Genomic DNA, 12935 nt, shown 5'->3' on the forward strand with positions numbered 1-12935 from the left:
TGTATAAACAGTTCTTTTTGTGTGCAAGTTTTCTAATTTTAGTAAAAAAAAATTGTCCTAAGGTTTTTATTTAAATAAGAACATTAGCAAGCACTTTAAAACAACCCTCGTTGCATACAAAGTGCTGTGCATGGAGTAAAGACCGGTAAAACAAAATAACACTAAGTAAATGAATTAATATATATCATAAGTAGATAAGTGAATACGTAAATAAATAAAAAATATTAACACCAGATACATGTAAAAATAAATAAAAAATCAGTACATTAATAACATATAATAAATACAATTTAAGAACATATACTAAATTGGTCTTCTTTATCTTCAACTAAGATATTACATTATTTAAGTTTTCCAAGTGTGCAGGGCATGGGAACAACTTAAGATATTTGTTTGTGATACATTTTTTGACTCTGCACAGTGTTGTTGTTGTCTATATTCAGAAATCTTCAACTATTGTTTGCTACAAAAGTTAAGTAATGTGTTTTCCCTGTATTGAGTAGCAATGTAGCCTATCATTTGGTTAGTGAACAATATTTTAGAAATGGTTAATTTTTCCTTTACTATTAATCACTCTTCTCTCTGCTTCTGGCTTTTTAAAATCCACTCTGCTTGTTTAGAATGTGAACCCCACTGTGGCCCAGGACTGGCTATCGGGTCTCCAGAGGCTGATTCTGAAGAAGGAAGAAGAGATTAGGGCAGCTGACCGATGCAGGATCCAGCTTCAGCTGCCTGGCAAACAAGACAAGTCAGTTCAGTTTTTTCCCCCGTTTTTTTTATTGCAACTACATTCCTCAACAGTTTGGTTGCCCTTCACATGCATAGGCAACAACATATTTTGAGTGGTCATTTTTTCCCTTTGCCTTTACCCCGTGTTTACCCCTTTTCCTTTATCTACGCTCACTCCATGTTCATAGCTGTAGGAGAGAGAGCATTAGAGCACACTTGGATGAACGTGTTCCTCCATTAACACTAATCGGAGATATGAATCGCAAGCGAGGAAACGTCCATCTTTTACTAAAGGCCAACTAGTGCAGCAGCTGTTTCCCAACATGAAGGCTGATGTCACATTTACACATGCACTGATAAAGCCTGGATGTTGTGCACGTGCAGTCGTGCACCTTGTTTTTGCCTTTTTTTTTGCATTCTCCTTAACTGTCTTATTAGCCTTCTGGCTTTTATTTTTTTATCATTCTCATTATTTCAGCTCGTAGGGGTGTGAGTTGCCTAGTACCTGGCGATTTGATTCATAGGTCACGATTTGATTCGATTCGATACCGATTAATCCTGATGCGAATCTATAAATTGATTATTGTGTTTGTTTGTTTTTACTCAAATTTAGAAAATACTAATCAGTAAACTGTAAGATTTGTATGAAAATGTATTTATTTATCTGAAAATTCAGGTTGCAGTCTGTTTCATGTTTGAACAGCACTGAAATAAAATATTAAGGCTTAATGTTCCATGAATATAACATTCTTCCATGCTTAATGTGTGAATCCTAACCCGAAGTAAGACGTTTTGTTGAATATTCCCATAAAAAATTGATGTTTAAAAATCGATTCGACCGCATATCGAATCGATTCGAGAATTGCGCGCTGTAATATCGCGATATTTTGCTGAATCTATTTTTTCTAACACCCCTATTACCTAGTGAGATTATGCTTGGAAAATAGTGCTTGTTTTTTTTGGGAAAATGCAAAAAAGTCAAAGCTGCAACATTTTTATTTTTTTATGGTCCTCTCTTTGTCAGCAGATTGGGCAAAGCCACATACTTCAGTGCAGTGTTCAATACTCTCAACCCAGCCATCAAACAGTCATGGATCAGCAACTTGCAAATGGCCAAACTGGCTCTAGGTACAGTCCACTACCAGGCTGTAAATTGCTTCCCTGTGTGTGTTTCACAATTATTGTCCCGTTTCAAGTATAAGCAGGACTGTTAAGCATCCTGTGTGTGTGTATTTTATATTAGAGGAAGACAATCTTCAGGGCTGGCTGTTTGCAGAAGATGATGGAAATCAACTCAAAAAGCAGAAACACCCTCTCTTGCTCAAACTGATGCCCGTGGTCATGTCTAAACTGCAAGAGTTCAAGGTGAGACAGGTGTTTGCTGTGGGCAGAAGCTTTGTGCATATTGCTATAAAAGTATTACACTACCCTGAAAGAAAATGTATTTATTTTCAGACAGACTGACAAAAGTCTGCGTCCCAGATTGTGTGTCGAGCTATTGACGTGCCTGCTTGTATTGACTCACTTTGGCAGTATTTGCCTACCAATTTTTATTCACCGCTTGTGGCCAAAAATAGCAGAAAAGCTGCCAATATAATTAATATTGTCCTGTTTGTAGCACATACAATTGATATGCAAGAGAAAAATTAATGACTGCCATCATTAATATCCAAAATATAAGTATATAAGTAACACAGAAGTGAAAATACTGCTAGTGCCACAATTGCTTCGGTTTGTGTGGGTTTAAATAATTTAAAGTTTACACTTCAACTTGAAGAAACACCTAGAGTATATATCCCAAGATAGTATTCCTTAAAATTGCATGAAAATAATGGCAATTTGCTATTCTTCTCATTTCTAGTTCCCTATTAACGGTCGGCCACTGTCGATAGCTACTTATCCCTTTTAGGGGCATTCAACTCAGTCTACTGTATATTTTTGTGTTGACCAGATCCCCTTTATTTTATTTTGTTACCATTTCTAATGAATTATCCTGTAACTCTGTATAATGCTCCATGCTTTCTCCATCTCTGTGTCAGGTGGAGTGTGCGGTTCACAACCCGGAGCCCTACATCAATACCGAGAGCACAGCAGACACTCCTGTTCTGGGCCACGGTTGTGTCTGGGTAAGATGTCTTTCCACCATCTTTTAGATATTAATTTATCATATATAATGTATTTGTATAATTAAATAATTTAATTATATATCATATTTAATCTATTTACATTATTTTAGATAGTACCCACTTCAGCACTATTCAAAAACTCAAGTACTTTTGAACTAATAACTTGATTTAATATACTATTTGTTGAATGGGTCGAGCAGCTGCTGAAGGTTGCTCAGCATCTAGTCTCTCATCCTTTAACTTACAGCAGTTGACTACACTTCAATGGACTATATGCCACGGAGGAGGCGGGACTTCCGATTTCCGGGTTATCACCCATCAACTTTGTTTCCGCGTCCGGTTATGACGTCATTGGCTGCGTCCCAATACTCGCACGAATAGTTTTATGTAGCCTTTTATACTGCAATGACATTTGTGCCGACGGGCGCGTTTGTCACGCGGCGCGATGATGTGCGTGCAATATTTGTCCACATTAGTTGTCATTAATGTGATTTATTTCATGAGGGAGGTGGTAAGCCAGTATTGGGACGCGGCCAACAGTAATCGGAAACATTATTGCTGTGTGTTTTACGGAAGTCCGTGGCATCTAGTCAATTAATCACACATGCCATGGAATCAGAGATTCACAATCAAGATGTTTTTCATTCTCTTTTCAGTGTTATTTCAGAGCATGTGTTTTTGTTGTATGGTTATTTAGCGTCCCCTTAAACTAATTTGCTGCATTTAAAAAAATAAAAATAAATTCAATACCTACATGACATTATGTTCAATAATTATATATAAACCAAATCTGCCAAATGACAGAATAGACTAAAAACAATTAATGTCGACTTTTTTCAAGCTGTAATAAATAGAACTATTTTCTTAAAATACATGAGTTTTTTTTATATTTTTTATATGCTTGGATAACTTAGCTTCAGTGTCAGACGGGGAGGTAACAGGTCCCATTTTCTTTGTCATGACCTAGCCAGGAATTGAACCCACAACCTTCAAGTCTGAGGGTAAGCACTCTACCACTGAGCTGGTACTGAAAAAAGGAAAAATGACCTTAGTAAATAGAACGAAATGAACCATATTGCACTCGTCGGGTTTCATACTTGTATTTTTTTCCCCATTGATCTTATTACTAGATTATGCCAAATCTTAAAATAAGAAAACTCATGAAAGCCCAGTTCAGGGTCTTTGATGTTGGTTAGTTGTCATCTTAAAATGTGGGAAATGCTTGTTTTAATCCTCACAGTACTTAAAACTGCCTGTTAACACTCAATGCCAAGACTGCTTGATCAAATAAGATAATTAAGTAGTAAGTATCTTAAAATAAGCACAATGATCTTGCCTGACAATTTCATTTTAAGTAAAAAATAACTTGTCAAATCAAAATAAGCAAATTTAGGTTAAATTTAAGAAATAATATTTTAAGATTAAATTTTTTGCAGTGTAGATTGTGTTGTTTAAGTTGTTACAGCTGTGTTGTTTTTAGCATAACGCAATGTTTTTGAGATTTCTATTTTCGGTCCTTATGTACTTTTAATTATTTGCTGTACTTTTCTTTTCTTTGCTTTTGCGTCCTCACCAGTCTTGGCTTGCTGAATAGTTTTATGAGCGCAATTAAAACATCCTAAATGCTCCTATGTAAGCACATTGCACTCACATTGCAGGTTGCAAGTTGCACCAACCAGATGGGCCAAATAGCCATCGTTGCCATGCAGAGCTGCAACCCAAAGGTGACGGAGTGCTTTAATGTGGAGTCTCGTATCCTGTGCATGGCCTACGTCCCATCAGAAGAGTTTCCGGAGAATGATGACAAAGTCCAACAAAACGACCAGATCTTGCTGTCCAAAGCCAGTGTTACACCCACTGTCTGCCTGGGCATGGAGGAGGGCAGGTAATATAAAATACTTAAGTCACGTGTCCCCATACATTGTCTAATGTGTCATTTAGCATGAGCTAACACCATCCGTTTTTGATACCGCTTCTCCTTATTAGGGTTGCGGGTGTGCTAGAGCCGATCTTACCTGACTTTGGGCATTATTACAGGCCACACAGGGAGACTAGAGCCAAGATTTGAACCCGAACATCAGAACTGTGAGGCAGATGTGCTATACACTTGCTGCAGTGCTTCTCACAGATTAGCGTCTTTCCAACAAGGTTAAAATCCAACACTGGTTAAAATTTCTGGAATGGTATTATTCAGAGATTTGTTTAAATAAATTGTATACTTTTGAAAATAAGTGCTAATAACATGGGCAACAAACTGTCACCTTTTACTTGTCACGTGAAAAAAACCCACATAATTAACGAAGGTGCATTGTGCCATTTAAAAAGGTCATGTTAAAGCTTTTTTTTACATCACGCAAAGATCCTTTAAGTTAGGCTTGAAATATTTCTGTAAGTGCAGTATAGTGTTACACCACACCGCATTCCAACTTTTGTTTTAAAACGAATAGCCCTCTGACATGATCATAAGTAATAAAAATGTCAAAAATCTAACTTGAAACTAAAGTACTGCGTCTGCTTCTTCTTTTTCTTTTTTTTAGCATTATTGTTTATAAAAGCAGCCAGCGGTCCAAGAAAGTGCGCCTGCAGCAGTTCTTCACCCCTGACAAATCCACCGTCACGAGTTTGGCTTACATGAAACTCTGTTTGTATGCTGGCCTGGTCAGCGGCTCTGTGGCCATCTACTCCAAATCACAAGGTATGTCTCTCAGTGGGTTGGCTTCATGCAATGTTTGTTGACCCTATGAAATGGCCCAAATGAGGCTAATCATAGTAAAGTCACTGTTATTGTGTCAAACAGAAACATATTCACTTAGAAAATTGAAACGTGTTTTAAAACGGTGTAAGCGAGAGCACCATTTGCCGGACTATTTAGTCTGAGCCTGACCTGAATGGATGTCAGTTTCAACCATAACACCAATAATCAGTGCAGTGTTGCTAAGTTGGTGGCGCTTTCAGTCGGTGTTAGGAAATGAGAGGCTCACTGTGCATCGAGCGATCACGGGTCAAGCTTTCTTCTGTGTTGTGGTCCCGTTTCCATTTGCTTGGTTGTCTGGGAGAAGTCGTTCTGAAAGAGGTGACCTATTTAATGTCCTCGCTTCCAGACATACGCAGAGAGAGGAAAGGATCCAAGCTGGACTCTCTTCCCACAGTCTGTGCCATTCTCTGTTTTGTTCCATCTGCTACATGGCTTTCATACATTCGCTCTGGTTTTCTCTGTATTCACGTACATTTTTCATAATGATGTGCATGTTATTTAGTCAAGCAAAAGATATCATTGCTTCAAGTACTTCTATGCCAAATGCACCATTTGTTTTAGTAACTACAGTCAGACATTTCTCAAGTTGTCTTCACATGACTCAAATCAGATGTCTCAGCTTAGTTTCCAGCGACTTTCTTCTGCAAAGCTCATCTGTTAGCTGTCTGTGTGAAAAATCGTGCTCACACTGACACAACTTGCTTTGCTTGACACATATTTTTTTTCTTCCCTTTTTCATCAGAGGTGTCAAATCCAGGTCAAGAAAGTAAAAACCCTGCCAGAGTTTGGCTTTGGCTCCATGTGCTAGCTCGCTAGCTCCCTGGGTGCTCGTTACCAGTTAGGGCGCTAGCTAGCTAGCACAAGGGGCTACGCCAAACTGTGGCAGGGTTTTTTACTTTCTGGACCTGGATTTGACATCCCTGCTAATTAGAAAACATCACAGTAAGTCTCTGTTAGGGTTTGACATAGCTGAAAAATCATTTTTTTTGGCCTTTTACCCTCTCAGCCTGATTTCATCCCTGGAGGAACTCTTTTGCTGAAATGTGACGCTTCATGCTAAAATTTTGACGCATGTGGGATAACGGTTGCTTGGGTCACTGTAGCAACTCATTCACTCGCAGCCTTTTTCACTAAAACAATCCCTTTCACTGTTTTACTGGATTTTGACTGATTTTGCAAGGCCCACAGAATATTGTGTTCTATTGCTATAAAAACATGAAACTTACCAAAAGAAAGATTAAAGTCTCTTCTTTCATCAGGAAAAAAAAAGTATATTTCTATCTGTTTCAGTTTTGTAGCATTTAGCATTGGAATATAGCTAAGTTTCATCATTATTCACAAATCTATTTAGAATTCTGAGTAATTGAGGGTTTTTTCAACATGGTCCTGGTTCATTTCCTGTGCTCTGCTGCCACCTGTTGGCCATTTGTGTAATAACTACCATTTCTTCAACCATTCTTTGCAGTTGAGAAGCTGCATCAATGCGTCCTGTATGCTCTAGCATAAACAAACGTAGAAATATGTCTTTGGAAGACTTAAAACATTTAAAGTAGAACGTATTTATACGTTTTTTGGGAGCAAATGAGTTAAGAACATTTTAACAACTGACTTGGTAAAATTTTTTAAGTGGAGCAGAACATGAAGCCCAAAGCTAAAGCTCAAATTAAAATATGTAGTTAAACTACAACTAACTTAGTTAAATTGATCATTTTCCCACTTCTTTGGCAGCCTGTTTCGCACAAGAAACTAGTGAAGGGAAAAAAACTGTGCCCCTGAATAGATGCTGCCACATATGCCTGCAGTTTTTCAAGACAACCTTGCTGATCCAAACTTAAGAATTCCTAATGATCAGCTAATCAATTATTGATAGCTCACACCGATTCATTATATCTTAAAGCAAAGCTTCTGTGCAGAAACAAGAACACAAGCAGCCTCCATTCCTCTGCGGAGTGCTGTCACGCTGCTCAAACAATAAATTGGGACAAGACATCAAAAAAGTGCTGAAGTGACAGTGACACTGCTTTGCATTCTTCTTCTTCTTGCTCTGGAATTCTTTGTATGTGATGCTGGTCAGTCATCGTCAGTCTGCCCTGCTTGCTTTTGCTTTATGGTTGGTTATGAGCGAGAATAAGTTTTTTTTTATTTTTTATGTTGGTAGCACTGTTGTCAAATGAAACAAATATTCTGTTTTGATAGTTTGTTTATACACATGCACGCGTGAACAGCATATTAAGTTCGTTTCAGTTGACTCAGTCATGAAGGGACCAATGAGAACTTATATAAGACTGCAAGTTAGCACTTTTTTTATTTTTGTGTTTTTCCGGCATGCCTCAATCCTTTTTCATTTACTCTTTCTGAATGAAGATCTGTAAAAATAATATAGCAAGGGCGTTGCTGGAATGCCAATTCCACCTAGCCACCATAGTGTGAGATTACTTCTGCTTTCGCAGTCATTGGTGTACTGCTCTTCTGAGGGAAATCTCTCCCAGCGTGGCACCTCTCCTCCTCTCCTTCCCTTCTTCAATAGCTGCCTCTGTGCCTCCCCTTGAACAAACACTGTTGGTGAGGCCCTGTTCACTTCCTGGTTGAGATTAGGCAAATCGAGGGTGGCATCTGGAGGAACAGAACTTCAATTTTTGGACTCTGTGCCCTTCTTGCTGAGTAATGCACACTGGAGACGCATTTTGATATTGTATATTATAGTTAATCCAAAAAATGTTACTGGTGTATTTAAAAGTATTAAATTACTTATTTATTTTATTTATTTAAATATTATTTATCTTTATCTTATTATTTTTATTATATATTATTGTTTTTAATTTAATTTATTTTATTTCGATTATGACAGACTGTCCAAAAAATCTATACCTATATGGATAAATATTTTTACGACGGTTGAGGGGGATGAATGAAAATACACGGGAGCCTCCAAATGTAAATACTCTGAGATACAAAACTTCAAATTGACAATTGATTTTGTGACGCTCACTCTAAAGACTTGACAACAAAATGAGTTAAAGTGGGAGGAAATGAAATAACTGAATAATTATACCTGTGAAGTCACTTAAAGAAGACTATTGATGATTGTATCAGCTACAGCACACTCTAAAAAGAGAATTGTTGAACCAATTTAAGATTAAACTGAGAATTGTTAACAGCAACTTAATACAATTATTTCAAGTGGTAACACATGATTGAATTAAGTTAATCCAAAGTGAATATATTAAGTTGAATTAATTATGAGTTCATAATTAATTGAGTTTATTAGACTTAATATATTCACTTTGTATTAACTTAATTCAATCGTGCGTTACCACTTGAAGCAATTTTATTCTCTGTTTAATCTTAAATTGGTTCAACAATTCTCTTTTTAGGGTGCAGTGCGTTTTGTTGTTTTTACATTATGCATGGGCCATGTGTCTGGTCAGAGGGCATTCACTTTGAATTAGAAAACTCCAAATATTAATCTTATTAGTGTTTGATGGGCATGGCACCATCACTGTATGTAGGTTGTGCAACACCAAAGTCCACTGTAGATGGGCAATAATGCTGGAACACCAAACTGGCCTTAGTCTATTTTAACTCATTCACTGCCATTGACGGCTATAGACGTCAAAAATTCATTTGAACTATTTCTATTAGTTTAACATATTTTCCCACTTTTGTTAACCAGAGTATGAAAACCTCGATTTTTTTTTTATTGTACATTTAGAACAGATATCAAATTTGTGATTAATCGTGAGTTAACAAGTGAATTCAGGTGATTAATTACGATTAAAAAAAATTAACGCCCCAAATTTTTTCAAATCACGTCAGGCGATTACAATTTTTAATTGTGATTAATCGCACGACTTCAATAGTTAACTCACGATTAATCACAAATTTTCTATCTGTTATAAATGTACAATAAAACATTTTTTCTAGGTTTTCATACTCCTTGTTAACAAAAGTGGAATTTATTTTTAACTAATTGAAATAGTTAAAATGAAATTTTGGCATTTATAGCCGTCAATGGCAGTAAATGAGTTAAGAATATATATTTTTTTTCCCTATGTGCTCTGCATGCAGTGTTTGATCTGTGCGGAGCTGCCACTGCGGGTGCCAGGCACACGGAGAGAGCTGCGTGTGTAGGAGGTGCGAGCAGGATGGAGCATTTGCTATGACTAATGCTTCACAGCACATCTATCTTCATAGATATTCATCGCGAAGGCTATGAAACCCATCGATGGCCTCTCCGCCAGTATTAGAAGTGTTCTTGATGCAAATGACCTTTATAGGTGACATCTATAAAGGCACGGTGTCAACATAACCTCGATAAAGTTCAAGAAGAAGGACCTTTATTGTGAGCTCGCAATGAGCCGTGCGGTAGTACAAGTGCAAAGGTTGCCGTGAATGTACATAACTCCATATTTGAATGTAATATTGATCTGTCACTGTGCATTCCAGATGGGTTATGGATCAGCGATAAGCCCACAGTGGTGAAGCTGGGAGTCTTGCCGATCAAAGCCATGCTGGCTGTGGAAGAGCACCTCTGGGCTTCATCGGGTGGGCAGGTCTTCATCATTAGCACACAGACGCACTGTGTGGAGGTAGGTACTGCAAAAAGAGGTCAAGTCGGTTCTTTTTTTTTTTTTTTGTTAATCTTTGTGAGGGGTAAGAAAAAAGTGCCTATTTTTGTCTTATCTGTCCAAGACTGCCTGTGCAAATCACACAGGAAGCACACTCAAGTGGAAGACATAATGGCAGCCCAAATCATCTCCTTAAGTCTGTGGGAAAGTGTGGCCTATTAAAAAGTTACACGAAAAGGGCAGAATTGATTAAAAAATACACATTTCAAGTGTCATGTGACAATAATAATACTAATATTTGTCTTCCTCTTTCCATATCCTGGAATATGGCTAAGAATGTGTGTGCCCTCGTTTCAAAAATGGATGCACCTGCCATGGGACCAGAAATAGTCCCCCGTCCGTCCCACTGACATGCACTCTCATAATCTGTTTAGCCTCATTAAGCTCATTATGTTGGACCACCTGCCTATCTTTGCTCTTATTCCGTGTGCCACTGAGGAATTGGACTTGATCCAGTCGCACAGGCTGAAACGTATACAAGTAATTGAGTTCTCGTGTTTACATCGTTTATCAATTAACACACGTTTCATGCTTGATTGTAAGACACCTATTTAGTAGCATGTTGCTCCCCAGGTGCTTGTGAATGGAAACCGCTTGACTAAATGTAACTCCGCCTACGTGTAGTGCAATGTGCGGTGAGTTGTGTAACTTCTGCCGTAGCAAATGCCTGGTTTATTGGATTCCTGAATGTGAATTTATTTTTTACGCATTTAAAGCTTGCAAATCTTTTATACCCACATTTGAAGTCTTAAGAAATATTATTATTATTATTATTAATGATCCATGTTTGAATTTAGTACTTAAATACTTAGTCAAATCCAGATGTATTTATTTTATTTTATTTTATTATTAATTTATTTTTTTCTTTATTTTTATGCACCTCCTAATTGCCCTCTCGCCTGTTTTTATTTCCCCCACCCAGAGGCAACTGGAGGCGCATCAGGAGGAAGGTATGGTGGTGTCCCACATGGTGGTGGCTGGCGTGGGCATCTGGATTGCCTTCAGCTCAGGGTCCACCTTGCGCCTCTTTCACACGGAGACCCTGGAGCACCTGCAGGACATTAATGTTGCAACACCTGTCAACAATATATTGCCTGGTAAGATAGCATCATTTACGGTGAATATGAACCATTATTAGGCCTGAAGAAACTTGAAGGGAATTTTGAGCCTTACCGATTTTCAAAAATGTGACACTAAGGGGGAAAAAAGTGTCGAAAGATTAAGAAAAAGAGCAGCACAAGACTTTTTTTCTAATTTTTCTTCAAATATCAATCATTTTTTTCGACATGCATACGTTTTTCAAATGCTGATGCGTTCATGGACAGTGACCTCATGTTTCTACGACCCCTTCAGTCCAAACACTGAACAAGTAAAGAATACAATAATTTGCTAATTGATGGCAAAATCACCACCACACATTAACTCGTTCACTGCCATTGACTGCTATAGACGTCAAAAAATAATTTTAACTATTTCTATTAGTTTAACTTTTTTTTTCTTCACTTTTGTTAACAAGAGTATGAAAACCTAGAAAAAAAATATTGTGCATTTAGAACAGATATAAAATGTATGATTAATCGTTAGTTAAGTCATGTGATCAATTACAATTAAAAATTGTAATCGCCTGACGCCCTAATTATAAAACAAAAAAATTAGGGGCGTCAGATGATTAAAATTTGTAATCGTAATTAATCGCATGACTTCAATAGTTGACTCACAATTAATCACAAATTTTATATCTGTTATAAATGTACAATATTCTTTTTTTCTAGGTTTTCATAAAAAATTAAATAAAAAAATAAAAAAGTTAAACTAATAGAAATAGTTCAAATTAATTTTTGACGTCTATAGCCATCAATGGCAGTGAATGAGTTAATAGAAGCCCAGAGGTGTTTATTGAGAAAGATTTCATGTGTATACATCCAGTGTTTATGAAGGGTTTATTTCTGAGTGAAAACTTAAGACCCCACATTTAAAATAATCAATTCATTTTATGAATCGATAGCAGGCTCGGGAAAAAAAATCGATTCGATATTATTATAATTTTAATTTTATTTTTTAACCCTACACTATATATACCATCACAGGCGCTGGCTTTTGAACTTGCGCTGATAGCAGTCTTGATATGTTTTCCTCTTTGGCCTGGAGGACATGACATCCGTAACAAACATTTACCAAAAATAATAATAATAATTGGAATGTGGACTTGTCGGATCATGGAACACTTTTCCACTTTGCGTCACTCTCAGGTGAGATTGGACACAGAGAAGCCAACGGCGTTTCGGGGTGTTGTTGATATTGATATTGTTTTCGCTATGCATGTTCGAGTTTTAACTTGCATTTGTAGATGTAGCGACGAGCTGTGTTAACTGACAACGGGTTTCTGTGTTCCTTAGCCCATGTGGCAATACCATTTACACAATGATGCTAGTTTTTAGTGGATCCAAGGTCATGGGTGTTCACTGTTGGTTATCAGCCTGCCGCGTGCGTGCAGAGATTTCCATAGATTCTCTGGATCTTCAGACAATATTATAGTTGATGGTGATGAAAAAATTATTTGTAATTGTATATTGGACCATTTTCTCACATAATTTAGCCCCGTCTGCCTAATTGGAGACCAGACGAATACAGGCATTGCTTTTTTGTTACAAATGTTAAACATTAATCTTTAATACATTGTTTTTTAGATAGGTGTAT

At 37.2% G+C, this 12935-nt stretch overlaps 1 protein-coding gene across 4 annotated transcripts in view; it reads left to right on the forward strand.

The window, feature by feature from the left end:
- arhgef10 (Rho guanine nucleotide exchange factor (GEF) 10) overlaps positions 1–12935 on the forward strand; it is a 50578-nt gene that overhangs the window by 24941 nt on the left and 12702 nt on the right. For 2 of the 4 annotated variants that reach the window (XM_086095253.1, XM_086095255.1), the window contains 8 exons: positions 621–748; positions 1754–1857; positions 1973–2094; positions 2769–2855; positions 4514–4740; positions 5393–5550; positions 10057–10199; positions 11161–11335. In XM_086095253.1, coding sequence (XP_085951379.1) covers positions 621–748; positions 1754–1857; positions 1973–2094; positions 2769–2855; positions 4514–4740; positions 5393–5550; positions 10057–10199; positions 11161–11335 — 1144 coding nt within the window. The remainder of the gene's footprint in view (positions 1–620; positions 749–1753; positions 1858–1972; positions 2095–2768; positions 2856–4513; positions 4741–5392; positions 5551–10056; positions 10200–11160; positions 11336–12935) is intronic. The other 2 variants (XM_086095254.1, XM_086095256.1) reach the window with 1 other exon arrangement.

This window comes from Leptonotus elevatus, chromosome 14 (genome assembly GCF_054856555.1).
Source record: "Leptonotus elevatus isolate MCC_2025b chromosome 14, RoL_Lele_1.0, whole genome shotgun sequence".
Classification (NCBI taxonomy): Eukaryota; Metazoa; Chordata; class Actinopteri; order Syngnathiformes; family Syngnathidae; genus Leptonotus; species Leptonotus elevatus.